This window comes from Myotis myotis, unplaced genomic scaffold, assembly GCF_014108235.1.
Source record: "Myotis myotis isolate mMyoMyo1 unplaced genomic scaffold, mMyoMyo1.p scaffold_m19_p_18, whole genome shotgun sequence".
In the NCBI taxonomy this organism is placed as follows: domain Eukaryota; kingdom Metazoa; phylum Chordata; class Mammalia; order Chiroptera; family Vespertilionidae; genus Myotis; species Myotis myotis.
Window position 1 is genome coordinate 30,607,976 of NW_023416322.1, and position 19,524 is coordinate 30,627,499.

At 44.4% G+C, this 19,524-nt stretch overlaps 2 protein-coding genes across 6 annotated transcripts in view; one reads left to right on the forward strand and one right to left on the reverse strand.

Annotated features, from left to right (window-relative positions):
- The first annotated feature begins 678 nt into the window (after positions 1–678).
- PSMB4 (proteasome 20S subunit beta 4) lies at positions 679–3,032 on the forward strand. Its single transcript, XM_036344433.1, has 7 exons — positions 679–856; positions 1,073–1,279; positions 1,479–1,625; positions 1,801–1,882; positions 2,281–2,397; positions 2,615–2,703; positions 2,912–3,032. The coding sequence occupies exons 1-7, from the start codon at positions 717–719 to the stop codon at positions 2,922–2,924; spliced, it is 795 nt and encodes a 264-aa protein (XP_036200326.1). The 5' UTR covers positions 679–716; the 3' UTR covers positions 2,925–3,032.
- A 2,469-nt stretch (positions 3,033–5,501) lies between these two features.
- The window catches only part of POGZ (pogo transposable element derived with ZNF domain), a 39,707-nt gene continuing 25,684 nt past the window's right edge, over positions 5,502–19,524 (reverse strand). For all 5 annotated transcript variants that reach the window (XM_036343613.1, XM_036343615.1, XM_036343612.1 and 2 more), the window contains 12 exons: positions 17,195–17,301; positions 15,825–16,162; positions 14,976–15,130; positions 12,052–12,152; positions 11,424–11,570; positions 9,737–9,871; positions 9,473–9,642; positions 9,182–9,322; positions 8,534–8,590; positions 8,224–8,336; positions 7,936–7,960; positions 5,502–7,806 (listed from right to left, as the gene is read on the reverse strand). In XM_036343613.1, the coding sequence (XP_036199506.1) occupies positions 6,135–7,806; positions 7,936–7,960; positions 8,224–8,336; positions 8,534–8,590; positions 9,182–9,322; positions 9,473–9,642; positions 9,737–9,871; positions 11,424–11,570; positions 12,052–12,152; positions 14,976–15,130; positions 15,825–16,162; positions 17,195–17,301 (3,161 nt within the window). In that variant the 3' untranslated portion in view covers positions 5,502–6,134. The remainder of the gene's footprint in view (positions 7,807–7,935; positions 7,961–8,223; positions 8,337–8,533; positions 8,591–9,181; positions 9,323–9,472; positions 9,643–9,736; positions 9,872–11,423; positions 11,571–12,051; positions 12,153–14,975; positions 15,131–15,824; positions 16,163–17,194; positions 17,302–19,524) is intronic.

A 19,524-nucleotide genomic window follows, 5' to 3' on the forward strand; every position in this document is an offset into this window, starting at 1 on the left:
AGTAGTGGTTTTAGGTTCCCTCCCAGTTTGATTCTACTGCTTCCAGCCTAGACCACAGAATCAGAAGCGAAGCCCTGGAATTGAGTCTCTCTCCCACAGTCGGTGGAATTTTCTGCTGCTTAAGCGGTGGGCAAGAGCATGTTCTCACGAGAAAACTTGTTCCTATGGAGTGAGTAATCCACGAGAGACAGGCATAGCTGTACGGTTCCTTTTTACCTCCTGGGTTTGAAGGCCCAGAGCTGCCACCGCTAGCTGTGGGATCGGGGAATCACTACCACCCACGCCTCGGTCTCTGACCTATAGTGTAAGCCGATAATGCCTGCCATATGGGGGTGCTCAGAGAAACTCGGTGAGCGATCCTGGTTCACTACTAGTCTCATGTGGGGCTTTCGATAAGGATCCAAACTGGGCAGGAGAAATTCTGCCTCCGCGCTCAGGAGAAGTGTCTGGGAGGCCCCCCTAACGCCCCCATGCCTGCCTCCCACATCACCCTGTCCTCCCTTAAATCTGGGCTTCGGAGAGCCCCGATTTGGTCCATCCTCACAGGCGGACTCTGCGGGCCTGGGTGCCGCCCCCGGAAGGACGGTAGCCCCGAGTGACCTCATCCGCATGGCCGCCGGGAGCCGCTGGCAGGAAGAGGAAAAGTGTGGCACTGAAGGATCACTTCCGCTTCCGCTGGCGCAAGCGCTTTCATTTCTTCTGCTGCCGTGACTAAGATGGAAGCGGTTTGGGAGTCGCGGGCCGGACTTTGGGCTGGGGGTCCGGCCCCCGGGCAGTTTTATCGCATCCCGCCAACTCCCGGCTCCTTGGTGGACCCGGCGTCCGCGCTCCACGGGGGTCCGATCACGCGCACCCAGTAAGCTCGGGGCGCCCCAGCTTGCGCAGGGGTGGGTGTGGGCCTGTGGGCCGAGGGTTCCGAGGGAGCCGGAGAAGGCGAGGGGCAGCGAGGGGCACGGAGTCCTGGGGAATGAATGGGGCTCTGGGAAGTCGAAGGGGAACCCACCGCGCAGGGAGAGGACTCGGGCGCTCCCCCCGCGCCGCCCTGCAGACTCCCCACCCCCTCTGTCCCCAGGAGCCCCATGGTGACCGGGACCTCGGTCCTGGGCGTGAAATTTGACGGCGGAGTGGTGATTGCCGCAGACATGCTGGGTTCCTACGGCTCCTTGGCCCGTTTCCGCAACATCTCTCGCATCATGCGAGTCAATGACAGCACCATGCTGGGTGCTTCCGGAGACTACGCTGATTTCCAGTATGTGAAGCAGGTCCTCGGCCAGATGGTGTAAGTCATCTAGAGAACAGGGCGTAGTTCCCACGTGGGCGGGGGGTCGCTGGTGTGTGTGCGTGTGTATGTGTTTTCTCTCCTTAAGAAGCTCTAAGGTGGAGGCACTCGAGGCGGAGGACGGGGAGCATTGTAGGGGGTGAAGATGGGGGATGGAGATCCCGACTTTAATATTCTCACGCCGATTTTTTTTTTTAAGGATTGATGAGGAGTTGCTGGGAGACGGGCACAGCTATAGTCCTAGAGCTATTCATTCGTGGCTGACCAGGGCCATGTACAGCCGCCGCTCCAAGATGAACCCCCTGTGGAACACCATGGTCATTGGAGGCTATTCGGATGGAGAGAGGTTGATTTGAGTACAAATAACATTTGCTTGGCAGCCTAACCTGCAGTGCCTGTGTAATGGGTTTATCTTTACCCCCTGAGTAACTCCTAGTTCGTAGACCCCATGGCCCCATACTTCAGCGAGGATGCAGAAACTTAAGATGGAATTAGTTCTTTGACCGATTGTGTCCTTTTAGCTTCCTCGGTTACGTGGACATGCTTGGCGTAGCCTATGAAGCCCCTTCCCTGGCCACTGGTTATGGCGCATACTTGGCTCAGGTAAGTGGTGAGTTGAGAGGTGGGGCAGAGGGGAAAAGAGCAGGCCCTGGGGGTTAGTGGTTGTGTGCTTGCTTTTACCTTATAATTCTGACATCGGGAACAGGCTAGGATCCCCATGGCTGGGCAGATGGTTTCTATTTGTAGTCCAGAGGCTGTAAGTGTGGCATTTGCATTCCACTGACAAGGCATGGTCAGGAGTCAGTAGACATGTGCAAAGAGAGGAACTCTAGAACTTCCCCTTCAGGTGGGTCTTAGCACAAGTAAACAGAGTATTCTGGTGAGGCACTAGGTGGAATGTTACTTTTTCACTCATTTGTGCATATTACACCATGGATTTGAGACGAATAGCCAGGTGGTCAGCCCCTGATATCTCCCATGTTTTTCCCTAATCTCCTTAGCCTCTGCTTCGAGAAGTTCTGGAGAAGCAGCCAGTGCTGAGCCAGACTGAGGCCCGAGACCTAGTGGAACGCTGCATGCGAGTGCTGTACTACCGGGATGCCCGTTCTTACAACCGGGTGAGGAGGGGAGTGAATAATGAAGGTGAAGGGGATCTCATTGGCAGGTTCTCCATACTTGCAAATGCCAAGGGTTTCTGTGCTTTGAAGGACAGTCCCATTTCTCTGTCTCCTATTTTCTTATTTGGGAAAGACTCTACTTGACCTCTGACCAGCCCCAGAGATTTCTTTCATGTGGGGGGTGGGCATTTTCATTGAGAGCTCTGCTTTCTTTCAGTTTCAAATTGCCACGGTAACCGAAAAAGGTGTTGAAATAGAGGGACCACTTTCGGCAGAAACCAACTGGGATATTGCCCACATGATCAGGTGATTGAAACTAAAATTATAATGGAAAAAATAGGTGGTAGAAGAGTTGGGAGGCCCCGTGGCTTGCACTAAGCTGTTTTTTTTTTTTTTGAAGTCTTAACCCCAAATTCTCTGGATGGCATGCATTTTGGTTCAATAGAACTGCTTTTAGGAATTGATTCCTTTCCCTATCACTTCACAAATTTATTAATGCTCTCTTCCTTTTTAGTGGCTTTGAATGAAGTACAGATGTATTATCTAGAGCTGAAGTTGTATTCTCCTTCCAACTTTGAACTTGGCTGGTTCAGAGGTAGACTTTTCTTTTGTAAAATAAATCTTTTGAAACACTTGCTGAGTAGTTGTATTTTGTCTGACTACGTCACACCAAGAATGGGCCATTCCCTCCCTGATCTGAGAACCTTTTGGCTATTGGTTCTTCTAGCGCAGTGGTTCTCAACCTTTGGGCCGCGACCCCTTTGGGGGTCGAACGACCCTTTCACAGGGGTCGCCTAAGACCACCGGAAAACACATATATAATTACATATTGTTTTTTGTGATTAATCACTATGCTTTAATTATGTTCAATTTGTAACAATGAAATTGGGGGTCACCACAACATGAGGAACTGTATTAAAGGGTCTCAGCATGAGGAAGGTTGAGAACCACTGTTCTAGCAGATAGAGTTCTCTGCATGGCAATACAGAAGACCCACTGCTATCTTCATTTGTGAAAGCAGCTTTGTGTAGAGGCCAGGCTTAATCCCTGTGGGATACCCTAATTGGCTTTTGTGTTCAATATTTTTCTTTGACATTTCCACCCATGCACTAGATTCTAAAATACAGTTTCTGGTTAATGTTGGCTGCAAATGTAGTTTTAGTGAAAACACCATTTTAAAGATAAAATGGAGCACCTAGCGGAGCTGTTCTGTATAAGGCTACCCCCCGCCCCCCCCCCCCCCAGCTGGAACTGACAGCCTCAATCCTCCCACTCAGCTTCCATCAAACACTGAACCTAAATGTCTATTGTTCAAACCTACTAATTTCTAGCATCGCCATAAAACTTACAAGTTTTGTGTGTTTATTAAAAGGTCCTAAGTGTAGCTGTGAGTCAAATCAGTTGGGGTAGCAACCAAATTCCATCCCCGGAATGGTGTTAAACTCTATTTAAAAATGAACACCTCCCAAATAAAGAAAAAAACAAAAAATGTAAAAATAAAAATGAACACCCTAGGTAATTCTGTGGCATATCCTCTCTAAACCTCTTTTTGAGAAAGTACAGACCGCAAACCCAAAAACGTACAGAAATTCAGTGAGGTGAGAAGGGAGAAATCAAAACACCTATCTGTCGTATCATCCATGATTACAACAAACCAGCACATTAAAGCAAGAGAAAACCATGAGCTTTCAATTTGAATATTCTATAGTCTCAACACAGAAAGTAGGCAATAAATATTTTATTGATTAAACTGAATTATAAAAAAAACCCAATCTTCTACTACACTAAGCCACGCGGGCAGAATCCACAATAACTTCCTGGCCAAACTCAGCTGACCCACTGTTGGTAATACGGTCTTTAAAAAATTGCCCCTCCAGAAAGTCATTCAGTGTGCAGAGCCCGGGAGCCCAGCTCCACTACGTTTGGGCTGCTGTGGAGACTACCAAAAAGGATTAGGTCGTTGTAGATCGAGCTGACCATAGTTCTTGATCTTTCTGAAAGGCAAAGGATTGACTCGAAAATCCGTAACTCTGTCAAAATGGTACCAGGCAAAAGGCTGGGGGAGAGAAGCCCAGATGGATCCTCAGTTCAGTTTTTAGATGCTGGCCACGCTGTTTCCGGGAGGGATCCCTCCAGGTCACTATATTATAGCCTTCTGGGGGTTAAAAAACAAAAAATGGGGGTGAGGACAAACGGGGGTAACAAATGTCACACCTGTACCGTCAGGCCCATCACATCTTGAGCATCTGCCAGTCTGTGAAACCTGTTAGAATAGGGGCACCTAGGAAAAAAAACATTGTTTTATAAACTCATTTCCCTTCATTTTATTAATGTTCCACTTACGTACATTTTAAAGATGAACCATTTACAAGCCTGTGCAGGTTGCTGTCTTGGCTTTAGGAAGGAAACGTTGCTGAAAGACTCGGGGTGGACAGAACGGTGTAGCTGTGGGAAAGGTGGACCTGGATTTTTGCTCCTTTTCTGTTACAGCACATTTCAGTTTATAACCATGAGTACATACAACTTAAAAAAAAATCCCTCATGCAAGCCGTAGAAAAATTTTTTCTTTCCTTGATGCTGGCAGTGAAAAATAAAGATTCAAGTCTTTTTCTCTGTGCACACCCCCATGTATTTCTTCTTCAGGTCAGATTCTTCACTAAGCATTAAGAGAAATAGGAGAAAGCAGGATTTCAGCAAGTGGTCTGTCTTTTCTTTTTAAAGTTCAACACTTAATTTCTTGCACCATTAGCTCCTGGCTGTAGGAATGTGGTCACTTGATCAGTCACTGTCCACTTAAGATGAAGTTCAACAAGGCAGGGACTGCCCCCAGAGGGCCTGCAGGATGAAGACCCCACACTGGGAATGGCTTCCACCCTAACTCTGTGATCACCTCAGTACCTCTTGCTTGCTAATGACATGTGTGATCCTTTGTCCAGAGTGATGGTGTGAGAATGGGAAAAGGGGCCAAGGATCGCAAGTGCAAAGGATATTGGTTTTGTCATATTTTTGTTGGGAGGGTGGTGAGGAAAAAGATCTATTCATCATTCTGGATGATTAAAGGTGGTTTCATGCATTTTTAAAGCCACAATTTTATATCGAGTTGCTGTAGAAACCAACTTCTCTGGAGAGGGAAGGTAAGAAAGGAGAAGGAAGAGAGAGTTCAGTGGGATTTTTTTTCCATTTTCATTTTTATATAAAAGTGTTAAGACCACAATGAAAAAAGTTTATCCATATATATAATAAACCAGTTTGTGAGCTACAATTTTTCTTTCCCATCTTCAGAAATGTTCTCACATTGACAATGGTTGGATAGCATCATGCCCAGACATTGGCCACACAGTAAAACAAACCAGATGTACTATAATACAATTGAGGTAAAAGGGGAAACAAAAAAAATTAACATTCGTCCACAAAGGATTTTTTTTTCTTTTCTTGTTTTGTCAGAAAAATACCAAACACAGTGATTTAAATTTTTTCAAAAATTCACAAAAACCTGTTATCATCATAAATGAATGACCAATGGGCCAGCTCTTCGGCTCAGATGTGATTACTATTTGTTTTCCTAATAATCCACAAATCCACAGGGAAGTATAAGTCAACATCAGGGGGCAGTGGTGGCATAAAATTAAAAAATATAAACCAAATACCCCACCTGGTATACCCCCTTTCCCCTAAGCCCCTCTACCCTCCCTCACACTTTCCCACCCCCACTTCATATGCCCTCAAGACCCCAACACTCAAATCTCCATCAGATCTAGGTCAGCTTCTTCAAAGCCATAGAAGGACTCGGTCTCGCTTTCCCCCTCAAAGAGCTGGTGGAGGCTTTCAGGCTCAGCTGTCTCTTCGGGAGATGACCTGGGTCGGGGGGTGGAAGCCGAGTGCTCCTCAGACTGCTCCCCGCTCAGCTTCAGCTGCTCCTCTAGGGAGGCAATGAGCTCCTCCTGCATGTCAGCATTTCTTGTCGGTGAGTTAATGTTGCCGTCAGGGCCAGGCAGAACACTAGCCACGAGGAAGGATCGCTGAACCAGCTCCGGACAGTCCCCAATGACAGCCAGTACCTCGGCCAGCCAGACCACCACCAGTTGCAGCAGGACATCAGAATCACACGCAGTATCTGCCATTTCCCGAGCCTGCTCCTTCCACTTTTTGTGCAGGAAGTTCTTGACTGTTCGTTTGATGCATACGTCTAATGGCTGGATTTTGGAGCTACAGCCTGCCGGGACCACTGCAGGCAAAGTGCTAGAGGCACTGAGCATGGCCAGCACCTCCTCGGACAGGTGAGTGCGATGACAGTCCATCACGAGCATGCCTTTGCTGCGCTGGCAAGCGGTGTGCTTCTGCCACACTCGGGTTGACCACAGCTCCATGATCTCATCATCACTGTAGCCACTTTCCTTTGCCTCTAGCAATATAGAGTCTGGCACATTAGCGGGCTGGTCCATTTGTCCTCGGTAGAAAACCAGGGTGGGGAGGACAGTGCCATCGGCCAGAATGGCCAGCACCACATCACACCAAGGTTCCCCTGTGCCCACTGTCTGCAGGGCATTCTCCTTTCGGTCATCACTGCTCAATACCTCTGTATCCAGAAACAAGGAGATCTCATCAATGGCCACAATCATAGACAAGGGTAAGTCCTGGTTGTGAATCTGCCGTTGTACAAATTCAATGAAGAGTCCTGCATTCTCTGCTACTTCCTTAGGCAGGGTGTGGGCCACGGCACGCCGGGCATGGGGAGTCAAGTGGTGCCGCAGCATGAAACGCACAGCCCACTCGTAAGAGATCTTAAACCCCCCCTCCAAAGAACGCCCTATTTTGGTGGCCTTCTGGAACAAGGTCTCCTCATTGACCGGAAGCTGTTGCTCTCGCTGGGTCAGCACCCACTCAGCCAGTTTCTCTTCTGCCTCAAAGCTCAGATATTTGCCTTCCAGATTCTCCCACTGGGATGCCTGGAAGCGCCGAAGCCAACGGCGGATGCGTCGCTGCGGGTTCCGGAAGTGTTCGGCTGCCTGTTCAGTATTACAGCATAGAGCAAACAGTACTACTCGAAGCTTCTTCACAGACAGCTGTTCCTTCTTGCCAATCCCACTGCTACTCCCACCCCCTGAGGCTGGCTCAGGTTCCTGGGTGACTGGGCTCCCTTCATCCTGGTCATCAACATTCAGACATTCAGCCTCCTCTGTAGCCAAGGGTGGGAGGGCTAATGGCTGGGGGTGCGTGGGGGTTGGTGGTGGGGTTGCAGTTGAAGCTGGTGATGGGAGTGCCTGGGCCATGGGTGTTGATAGCTCTTCAGGCTCAGCTGGGGTGGGCTCGGCAGGTTTCACAGTGGAAGCTTTATTAGAGGGGAAGGAAGGAGGAGGGTACATATTCTTCAAGTTCCGGTCATTCACCCGGTCACGAGTCTGGCTGTGCCTAAAGAGTTCGAAAAGAGAGTAAGAAAAACCTCAGTAAAACCAGGAATACAAAATAACAGTAGTAATAATAATAAAAACCAAACACACTGAAAAACAGAAATTGAACCATGAAGTGAGTTTCCTTTACCTTGAGTGAGACATCCAAGAGAGTGCTATGGAAAAGGAGACATTAAAAAAAGTTAACTCAGTGAAGAAAAAAGCCTTCTTAAGACAGTGTCTTGGGATTTCAATCAAAAAGGCAAATCGACTGCCTACTCAAGTCTTACATAAACTTCCGGTTAGGATGCTTCCAATTTGTGGAGTAGGCCAAAACAGTGACTAGGGTAAGGATGCTCCTGATTCATGTAACATCACCTGTATCCCTATCTTTTTTTTTTTTTTTTTTTGTCCTGCTAACCCCATCTCTCCTACTTACCTCGTGGCAGAATGCTGCTGGATCTGTGAGAGGGATTGAATACCAAATGCTTGGCCATGGCATCTCCCACAAAGGTAACAAAGGTACAAGAAGTGCAGTACAGCCTGATTCCGCTGAGAAAGAGCCAAGAGTACAGAAGTCAAGTACAGCAGTGAACTACAGAGTTAGGCCTCGAGGCTTAATAAAGGAGTGTCCCTTCTTCTCTCTCTCAAAGTAATTCACATACCCACCCATCCCAAAACAGCTAAGAGGATCTAATGTACCGGTAAAAACGTCAAAATTCAGACACCATCAGTAAGTTTTTCCTTACCTCACAGAATTTTTAAATAAAGCCAAATACTTGGAGCTCTTCCGTGGAACATGATTGCTGAGAAAGACAAAAAGTGGTCTGAGTTACAGGGTTCTGCTGGTTAAACAGAGATCACCAGCCACTGACAATGACCCAACAAAAGAGATGCCTCTTGCCCTGGCCAGGTCACTCCGTCAACTGGAGCATCATCCCGGTAGGGGTGCAACTGATATTTCTCTCACATCGATGTTTCTCCCTTTTTAAAACAAACAAACAAAAAAAACAACCAAAAAACCCCTCCAACCATCCTAACCTCAAACAGTGCCAGTTTTCCTACTGGGAGGGGGGAGAGGGGATTAGGATTAGGGTCTATGAAAATGCACACAGTGATCGAGAGGGCCTGGGGCTGGACCCAGAGCTGCAGTTCTAACAAGCTTCCATGTGGTGCTGCTGGTCCTTGAACCACAATTTGAGCAGAAGGTTCCACAATATCAGAGCACAGCCCATTAAAGTCAAATGAACATGGGCTGGCCTCTCACTCTGCTCTAAGAGACAGACAAACAGCTCTAAGAACTGAAGGAAAAAACATACTATAAACAGGGGAGGGAATAAAGAGAGTTCTGTGAATCTGAACTCCCAGACAGAAACAGTGGTTTAATCGTGACTTACTTGATCATGTGATTGGCATAAGCTCGAGAACAGCAGGTGCTATAGCGACACAGAGAGCAGTGAACATATGTAGGAAAATGGTTTGGGAAATCTGGGATCTCAAAGCTGCACTCCAGACATGTCTGCCGGCCCATGACACTCCTGTCAAGAAACAAGGAAGATGATCATTAACTGCCCTTGGGCACCCACACTGTAAGGACTGTAGACAACAGACCCTACTAAAAGCTACCAGGTCACACTGGGTGAGGAATAGCATGCCCCCCGCCCGGGCCTCTAGAGGGAGGCACTGACATTTTCCTAACAGCTCTCTTCTGGATGTTGCGCTGGACGGGGGGATAAAGGAAGACGGGCAGAGGGTCCGTGGATGAGGTCAGTGGTCCTGCCTCCTGCAAGGTGCTGGGAGGTGCTTCACTGGAGACAGGAAGAGTTCGTGGCTGCCCTCGGGAAGCCCGGATTGTCACCTGTGGGTCAAGGGGAGGAACAATTAGACGTCAGATACTGAAACTCTCTATTCCTCTCCTGAATCTGCAAAGGAAACGTTGACAGTCCCTTTACCTTGGTGCCTGGTTTCAAACCTTCCAGCTGCTTGGGTTTACGGAAGGTTTTATGGTGCTGAAGCTTGTGTTCAATTTTGTCCTTGGCAAAGAGAAACTGCAGCCGGCATTTGTTGCAGTGATAAACGTTCCTCTTCTGAAGGGAAAAAAAAAGAAACTCTTTTAACACTTCCCAGTGAATTTTCTTCCCTGAGAAGGTAGATCAGTGCCAACCATACCATTCTTCACATCTTTCTGCTGATGCACAACAGGCACAGACTGCCACTGAGAATCATCACCTCCCATTCTCCCAAAGAAAGGTGGACTCAAAGCAGGACGACTAGGTCCTCAAACCATCTCTTCCTGACTTGCTTTAATAATCTGGGTGAGTGGCTCAAGCTCGACTTGTCCCTACTTTATATTTGCAATGTGGACAGTGCTACCTACTTCTGGACATTGTCATTTCTTTCTTTATTATTTATTTCAGAGAGGAAGGAAGAAGGAGAGAGAAACATCAATGATGAGAGAGAATCATCGATCAGCTGCCTCCCGCACACCCCCTACTGGGGCTCGAGCCCACAACCCAGGCATGTGCCCTGGCTGGGAATCCAACCGGGGACCTATTGGGGTTCATGGGTAAATGCTCAACCAATGAACCACACTGGCTGAGCTCTTTAAAAAGGAAAACGTACATGTTTAAAAAAAAAATCATACTTTTTATTCTGTAAGATTGTTTTCAACTCTGATCCTTAGTCCCTGTCCACAAAAACTTACTAGCTTCTTGGGTTTCTTTCATGGACAACCATGTTACACACACATACCTCTCCATCACCACCTCCCCGTTTTTCCTTTCTTTGACAACAACGCTAGTACTTTTCTACACCTTGCTCTTTTTCCTCTTAACACATCAATCTGTACAGATATGCCTCCCTGTGAGACAGACCAGTGTGAGGATTCGACTGCTGTGTAGGGAAGTCCTTTGGCGACATGATCCAAGTCTATGATTTTCTTCTCTAGGATAGGAGGCTGTCTGACGTCAGCTGAGTTACCAGTGATAATCTCCATGCTGCCACTTGAAAATACACTTGTGGTGGATTGTCAGCAGTCACTGCTATGCAAATGAATGTATGGGTCTAACAAGGTATTTACAAGTGAGAGTGTTGGCATGTTTGTACACACGTGTGAACATTAAGCACAGCAGCCCAGGACTTAAAGCCTCTTTGATAGCTTCTCAATGACTTATTTTCATGTTGAAATTCCTTTTCACGGCTTACCAGATTCTCTATAACCTCCGTTCCCTACACTTCACACTGAACTTCTTTCAGTTCCCTGAACCTCCACACTTTGGCTCTGTGCCTCTGAGCCCACTGTTCAATTCCACTTCCCCTGCTCATTCTTCCTCAGCCTTCAGGTCTTGCACACCCTTCTTCTAGAAGCTTACTAGACTTTCAGAACAGGTACATGCTTTTCTGTGTTCTGTATCTCCTCTAACACGACATTTTTCATGCTTTATTGTACTGTTTAGTTATCTTGTTTGCCAGTAAACTGCTTAACACCTAAGCCCGGTGCAATGTAGACAAATGAAACTCAAAAAACTTACAAACACATATACATTCTTTCCTATCAAAATTATTTGTCTAGCTCAGCTCGGGCCCTAGCATCCATACATTTTAAAAATAAGAATTTGGCAATTGCTTGGTGCCAGGTACCTGGTGCCTCATGTAATGCTGTTGGAATGCGTTGCCATTTTTGAAGACCTTCAGGCAGTACGGGCACAGCAGATGCCGAGTATCCTCATGAATCATCCGAAAATGGACATCTACCTCAGAGTAGAGTGAGGAGCGATACTGACACACCTGCGTCACACAAGAGGGAAAGTAAGCTAAGAATGAAGCAAACGACTGGGGCCTCAAAAAAGAGGTAGCAACAAAAACGTTAAAATATGAAAATAAAATTCCTTAAATGTATAGATCAAATCATATTTCCGACTTTGTGATAAATTCAGCGGTGAATTACGATAAAAATGAGGAAGGCCAGGAAAGTCTGAGAACAATTCGTGTTCTTTGACTAAGAGGAGCAAAGTCCCCTCTGATAGTCTCCAAAGGGCAAGTTCAGTACCAGACACTCACTTAGTACATGTGTATGTTCCTTTATGTTTTTCTCCTGCATGAAGAATCCTGAAAACAGAACCTGTGTTTACTATTTCTTCTGCATCTCGCAATGTTCCTAAAACTGTGCGTGGGTGGTGGGTAGTCAGCACTGGTCATGAGTGGATGGATTCTTTATATTTAGCCTGAGAGCAAAATGGCTAAAACTCTCTAGGGAGAAAGATAATACCTGGCAAACATAAGGCATCTCTCCAGGCTTATGAGTATCCTTCATATGCTGCAGAAATAGTGGCTCACTCTCAAATGCCCACTCACAGATCTTGCACTTGGCTGTAAGAAGAAAAATAGTCAATAAATTCACCTGAAAATAAGACCAAGGTCCTCCTGGCTTATTCTATTTTGAGTTCTGCATCTTCCTTTTTCCATAGTTAGAAATCACTGTCTCTTTCTTTAAAATGGTTCCATCTTAATATATGTGTTGCTGATAAAACTAACCATATCTCTAGCTCAGACTTCTTACCAAAGCTCCATTCTAGATTTTGAATTATCTGCAAGACCTTTTTAATTGGACATTCTACCATCAACTCTAACTTAGAGCAGCATTCTGCTGCTTCCCTCTGTTGCCCTTCTCACTACCCACCTCTTCCTCAGCTCAAAATTTAGGCCCTGGCTGGTTTGGCTCAGAGAACAGAGCATTGGCCTGTGGACTGAGAATCCCAGGTTTGATTCCAGTCAGGGACATATGCCTAGGTTGCAGGCTCGATCCCCAGTAGGAGGTGTGCAGGAGGCAGCTGATCAATGATTCTCTCTCATCATTAATGTTTCTGTCTTTCTCCTTCTCCCTTCCTCTCGGAAATCAATAAAAATATATTTTAAAAAAATTTAGGCACCATCTCTAACTCTATACTTGTGTTTTCATCATTATTTCAAAATGCATCTAGGGATTGTCACGTCTCCAATCTCACAGGCAAAAACTTGGTAGAAGCCCAATGATTTCCTACGCTGATCAGCTAAATTCTAGTTCCTTCTATTTCACCAACAAATACAAGATCTATTTCTGCATATCATTATCAAATCAGTTCTTTCAGAATACTACATTACTTAATTATTTTGCTCAAGGTTAGACGATGATTATCTCCTATGAATAATTCAACAAACATTTATTAAACATCTTAAATCAGTACAAATAAGAATTTGTCCTAAAAAAACCAAGACTCATGAACAGAAGTTCTTGCCTTGTTATGAGTTATTACAGTAATAACAAATTTAAGATAACTTTGCAATTGCCCATTTTTGTCAAGCTTATAAGGCTGCAATTCCACACCAGCCAGGGCTATTTTTCTTTTCTTTCTTTCTTTCTCTTTTTTTTTTTTTAAATTTAAGTATACTAGGTATACAATATTAGTTTCAGGTGTATCATATAGTGATTCAACATTTATATACCTTACAATATGATCATCACACTAAGTCTAGCAATCATCTGTCATCATGCAAACTTATCGAAATACTAAAAATCTGTTCTTTAATGGGAAAAAAGTTAAATATCTCATTAATTTTAAAATTGTGATTACATGCTAAAATAACTATTTTGGATATGAGTTAAATAAAATACACTATTAAAATTAATTTTAGGTTTTTAAAACTATTTAACACAGCTATTTAAAAACTTAAATTATATGTGTTGCTCACATTATATTTCTTTGACCAGTACTAGTCTAAGCCACTCATGGCAATCCTATCCCCCTTGCAAATATGATCAAGGACAAGGAGATATAAGGGAAAGCAATTCTGCCTTGTAAGACATAGATTCAGGGAAGACACAGGAAGATATGGTTTCTTCTTCATCTGCATAATTTTGTGTCTGAATGAAACACCTGAGACTAACACAGCCAGAGACAAGAGAAATGTTAAGAAGCAGAACACTGAAGTTCTGGGCTTGAAGTTCTCTCAGTTAAAATGATAGAAAGGATGTCCTTGTTGTTCAATTATTTAAGTCAAGGTTTTTAATTTGTAGCAAAAGCATCCAGATCTTATGCATATTTCTGGTCTTTATGCCTTTGCTTGCTTTTCCCATCACATAAAAGCTTTCCTTACTAATTACCATCAATTTAAATCCTTCTTGTATTTAAAGGCCCCAAAAACTTAAGCATGACTTTCTGTGATCTGGCCATAAGGATCTATCTGTTCCCTTCTCTGATCTATTTCATTTACTTTTGGTGAAACATATAACACATATTTATAATAAACATACTATGTTGTTCTCACATTTCCCTATATTTACATAATTTTTATATCTTCAACAAAACTAGAAATCCCTTAAAGGACACAGGAAATATCCTAGAAGACTGGGATCAAATTCTCACAATGGCACCTTACTGAGGTGTACGGTGTTCAGTAAATAACTAAATTTTTTTCAAGCACTGTCTCAATTGTAAAGTACTTTATAATAAACATTATCTTTTATCCTCCATAAAATCTACCAGGGGACAAACTAAAATGAAGGTTCAAATATAGATGCTCCTTCTATAAAATAAACCCACTACATGTATGTCTCTCCAGTGGTCCTAAGCCAAAGCCCCTAATTCATGATCTAGCACTGAACTCAATTCATGCTGAAAAGAACCTAACTCAGGCTTGAAAGAAAACAGAGCAAGTGAAGTAAGGAAATGACTACGAATATGCAAAGAACTTCCTCTACACTGTCACCCACATACAAATAAATATAACCAGCTCCCCCTAGTGCCATCTATAATACTAAAAGCATAATATGCTAATTAGGCCAGACGGCCGAACAGGAGAACATCTGGACAACCTTCTGGATCAGTGGTTCTCAACATTCTGGCCCTTTAAATACAGTTCCTCATGTTGTGACCCAACCATAAAATTATTGTCGTTGCTACTTTATAACTGTAATTTTGCTACTGTTATGAATCGTAATGTAAATATCTGATATGCAGGATGGTCTTAAGCGACCCCTGTGAAAGGGTCGTTCGACTGTCAAAGGGGTCGCGACCCACAGGTTGAGAACCGCTGTTCTGGATGAAGCTGGGGCAGCAAGGGCAGAGTCCCTTGCACGAATTTTGTGCATCGGGCCTCTAGTTCAATGATAAAGAGCTGAGTATATCCTTAGGATTTAAGAGTTTCCAAACTTACTAGTTGATTCATAAGGACTATGAACATTTTCCAAGTGGCACTGGAGCTGGAAGGGAGTGGAAAACTGGCGATAACAGTGTTGGCAGATAGTATGACCATCCACTTCACCATTCTGCTGATCAAGTTCTACATGGTGTTTCATATGGTTCATGAATCTGTAGTACAGCGCAAAGGGAAAGTACAGAAAACATTTAAAACCAGTAACCCTGGAGACATGTAACAGCAGAATCACAGAACAGATATTACCTGCTCCTCCTCCTTCCACTTCCTCTGTTAACCCAGAAAAGGGTTCTTGAAATTAAGACTTCTGTGGAAGGAGACACACTTGTCTCCCTTATCTTTTAATTGGTCTCCCAGTTATCTTTTATTTATTACCACAATATGTCCTTCTATAGCAGTGGTTCTCAACCTTCTTAATGCCGCGACCCTTTAATACAGTTCCTCATGTTGTGGTGACCCCCAACCATAAAATTATTTTCGTTGCTATTTCATAACTGTAATTTTGCTACTATTATGAACTGTAATGTAAATATCTGATATGCAGGATGTATTTTTATTGTTACAAATTGAACATAATCAAAGCAGTGATTAATCACAAAAACAATATGTAATTACATATGTGTTTTCCGATGGTCTTAGGCGACCCCTGTGAAAGGGTCGTTCGACTCCCAAAGGGGTCGCGACCCACAGATTAAGAACCACTGTTCTATTGATTAGATCTTGATCTAATGCTAATCCTTAGCCAAGACTGGATAATAGGACAATTCTCCAAAGAGAAAGACTTAAACATGTAAGAAAATTTCAGTCTTGTCTTGTCCAAGGTAACATCCAATGCTCTTTATCACTTACCGAATGTTGTTTTTTAGCCTTTTGGTACAATGTGGACATCGGAAGGATGTAGCGACCTTAGGGAAGTTTGTGAGTTGGGCTACTTTGCCACCGTCCCGTCCATAGTAGAAGTCATCTACTAGCATAATGAGCTTGGTCTGGACAGCATCACCCACGCTCTCATTTGGCTCTGGTACTTTGGTAGGTGGTGACAGAGCAGGAATTGGTGTTGAAGAGGGTGTGGAAGCAACAGGAACTGTTTTCTCAGGGGATGAGGGCTTTGCTGCTGATGGGACATTGGGTTCTGAATCCGGAGACTTCCCTTTCTTCTGGAAGTCAACCATTTCTGGGCAGCAGTACTACAAAGAAAAAAGACATCTTATCATTCTGGTTATCCTGGGGATAGGGTGTGATAACTCCCCAACCTCACTAACAGTCATTGGTAAGCTTGGTTCTAGGTGGTCTCAATCAGCTTTCACCCTCAAGATTTCTACAGCATTTCCAAGTGTCACTCTTTTTCTAGTGTACTTGAGTCCTGGTGCACGGATTTGTACACTGGTGGGGTCCTTCGGCCTGGCCTGTGGGGGTTGGGCCGAAACCGGCAGTCCAACACTGCCTGCTGCTCCGCTCATCTTGGCCCTGCTGCGCCTGCCGCGGGCTCGTGCCCAATCAGTCCTGATTGGGAGAGGCTTGCGCTGCCATAGTGGCGCTCGACAGCTATGAGCCCTGCCTCTGGCACCTGTCGGTCAGCTGAGCGGTGCTCCCTCTGTGGGAGTGCACTGACTACCAGGGGGTAGCTCCTGCGTTGAGAGTCTGCTTCCTGGTGGTCAGTGCACGTAATAGTGACCAGTTGACCAGTCGTTCGGTCACTTAGGCTTTTATATATAGAGATATGTATTTACAGCCACATGCCACTCCAAACACCTTATCTTGTACTTCTTCCTGCTTTAGCTCCTTTAACCATTCACTAACATAACTTGGTTCTGAGCTCTCTGGGAGGAAGAGGTTCTGACCTTTCCATCAGGACTAATACAAAAAACCCAAAAAGATTAGAAATGGGAACTGGTTCATCAATGACACATAAGCAGAAAATGAACTGAGGCCAAGTTGGTTTGAGTTCTGGTTATCTAACAAACCGGACCTGTGCAATTTCAAAATCTAGCACAACTAAGGAATGAAGGTTGCATATGTTCTGATTCATTTGAGGGACATTAAATGTATCCTATGACATCCCACAGTATATAACTCTTCTAAACAGTCCAAAAGACAAAGCAGCACTTTAAAAAACTTCCAAGTGATTTTAAAATCCCCACTTCACAAGCTCCCATTACGACAGGCAGCATACAGTGGTAGCTCTTTAAATCGAATCCCAACACAAGTGAATCACTTACACACATGTGACCTCTCAAAGCTTCAGTCACACGGAATTGAGCGTTACACCGTGGACACATTTTCCGGCCACCATCTTGGAGATCAAACGCGGGGATGGAAGAGGTCACTGGAAGAAGAGAGAAGCATTGAAAAGCTTAATAAGATGATACTGGAAAATATTACTGGCCTTTTGGGAAAAGGTTACACTCCCCGAGACGCATATCAAGGTTGGTAGGCAAGCATGAGAGATCACCATGAGTGTCATGCCTTAAGCTATTCTTCTGACTCCAGGCCATAGGTCAGCAAATTACACCTGGGCTCGTAGACCAAACCCAGCCAGCTGTCAGTTTCTATTTGGTCCATGAGCTAAGCATGACTTACATTTCCCCCCCTTGATTATGGTAAAAGACACATAACATACAATTTATTTCTTAAGCAATCTTAAGTGTACAGTTGTGTTAAGTACATTCCCAATGTTGTGCAAGCAATCTCCAGAAGTCTTTTCATCTTGCAAAAATAAATCTGTATACCCATTAACTGCCCATCCCCCACTCTGTCTAGTCCCTGGCAACCACCATGAATCTGACTGCTCTAGGTACGCCACATAAGTGGAATCATACAGTACTTGTCCTTTTGTGACTGGCTCATTTAACATCATGTTCTCAAGGTTCATGAATGTTGTAGCATGTGTCAGAATTTCTCCCTTTTTAAGGCTGAACAATATACCATTTTACATATATACCACATTTTGTTTATTCATGCATAGATTGAAGGACCTCTGAGATGTTCCTACCTCTTGCCTATTATGAATAATCTATCTATATAAAAGGCTAAGTGACTGACTGTCCGTCTGGAACACATGATGCGCACTGGCATTGACTTGCACATGCGCGGTACAGATAATGCTCACGCTGGCGCCAATCGCACGCGCATTTCAGTATGTCATTGTCAATCGTGGATTTGGTTGTTTTTGTTGATATTCAACGTGATCCACATTGCGATTTATTCATCAACGGTCAGACCAACTGGCTGGTACATATGACGCGCACTGGCAATTTAAAAATAAACACTGACTCACGCATTTGTGATACATATAAAGCTCTTGCTGGTGCCAATCGCACGTGTTTTAATTTTATACTACTACTACAAATTCGTGCACCGGTGGGGTCCCTCGGCCTGGCCTGCGGGATCAGGGCTGAAACTGGTTCTCTGACATCCTCTGAGGGTTCCCAGATTACAAGAGAGTGCAGGCCAGGCCAAAGGACCCCACTGGTGCATGACTGTGTCCGGGAAGGGATGTGGGAGGTTGGCCAGCCAAGAAGGGACCGCGGGAGGGCTCCAGGGCATGTCCGGCCCATCTCGCTCAGTCCCGATCAGCCGGACCCCAGCAGCAAGCTAACCTACCGGTTGGAGCATCTGCCCCCTGGTAGTCAGTGCACGTCATAGCGAGCAGTTGAGTGGCCTTAGCATATCATTAGCTTATTACACTTCGATTGGTTGAATGGACTACTGGACACTTAGCATATTAGGCTTTTATTATACAGGATACTATTTTTACATGTAATTTTTTGCAGTAACATCATTACTGCACGAATCTTTCTTCTAATTTCCTTTCAATGTGCACAAATCCGTGCTCCAGGTCACTAGTGCTGCTATAAAGATGGATGCAGAAATGTCAGTTTGGATCCATGCTTTCAAATTCTTTAGGTATATTTCCCCATAAGGTAATTTTTTAAAGTTTTATTTATTGATTTTAGAGGGAGAGAGGCAGGAAGAGAGAGAAACATTGATTTATTGTTCTACTTACTTATGCATTCATTGGTTGATTCTTGTATGTGCCTTGGCCAGGGATGGAACCTGAAATCTTGGCATATCAGGATGACGCTCTAACCAACTGAGCTACCTGGCCAGGGCTCATATGGTAATTTTATATTCCTTTCTTTCTTTTTTGTAACTATCAGTATCAATAGTAAAAATCATGCTATTTTACATTCCCACCAGCACTGCACAATGGTTCTAATTTTTCCACATCTTCACGAGAACTTATTTTGATTTTTGGATAACAACCATCCTAATGGCTGTAAAGTAGTATTTCATTGTGGTTTTGATTTACATTTCACTAATTATTAGTGATGTTTAGTATTGGGCTTCATGGGCTCAGTGGCCATCTGTATAGTATATCTTCTTTGGAGAAAGGTCTATTCAACACCTCTACCCATTTTTGAATTGGGCTGTTTGTTCTTTTGTGTGGAGTTGTTGAAGTTCTTTATATATTCTGGATATTAATCCCTTATTTGATTGTAAATATTTTCTCCTATTAAGTGGCTTGACTTTCTGGTACTTGTAAGAG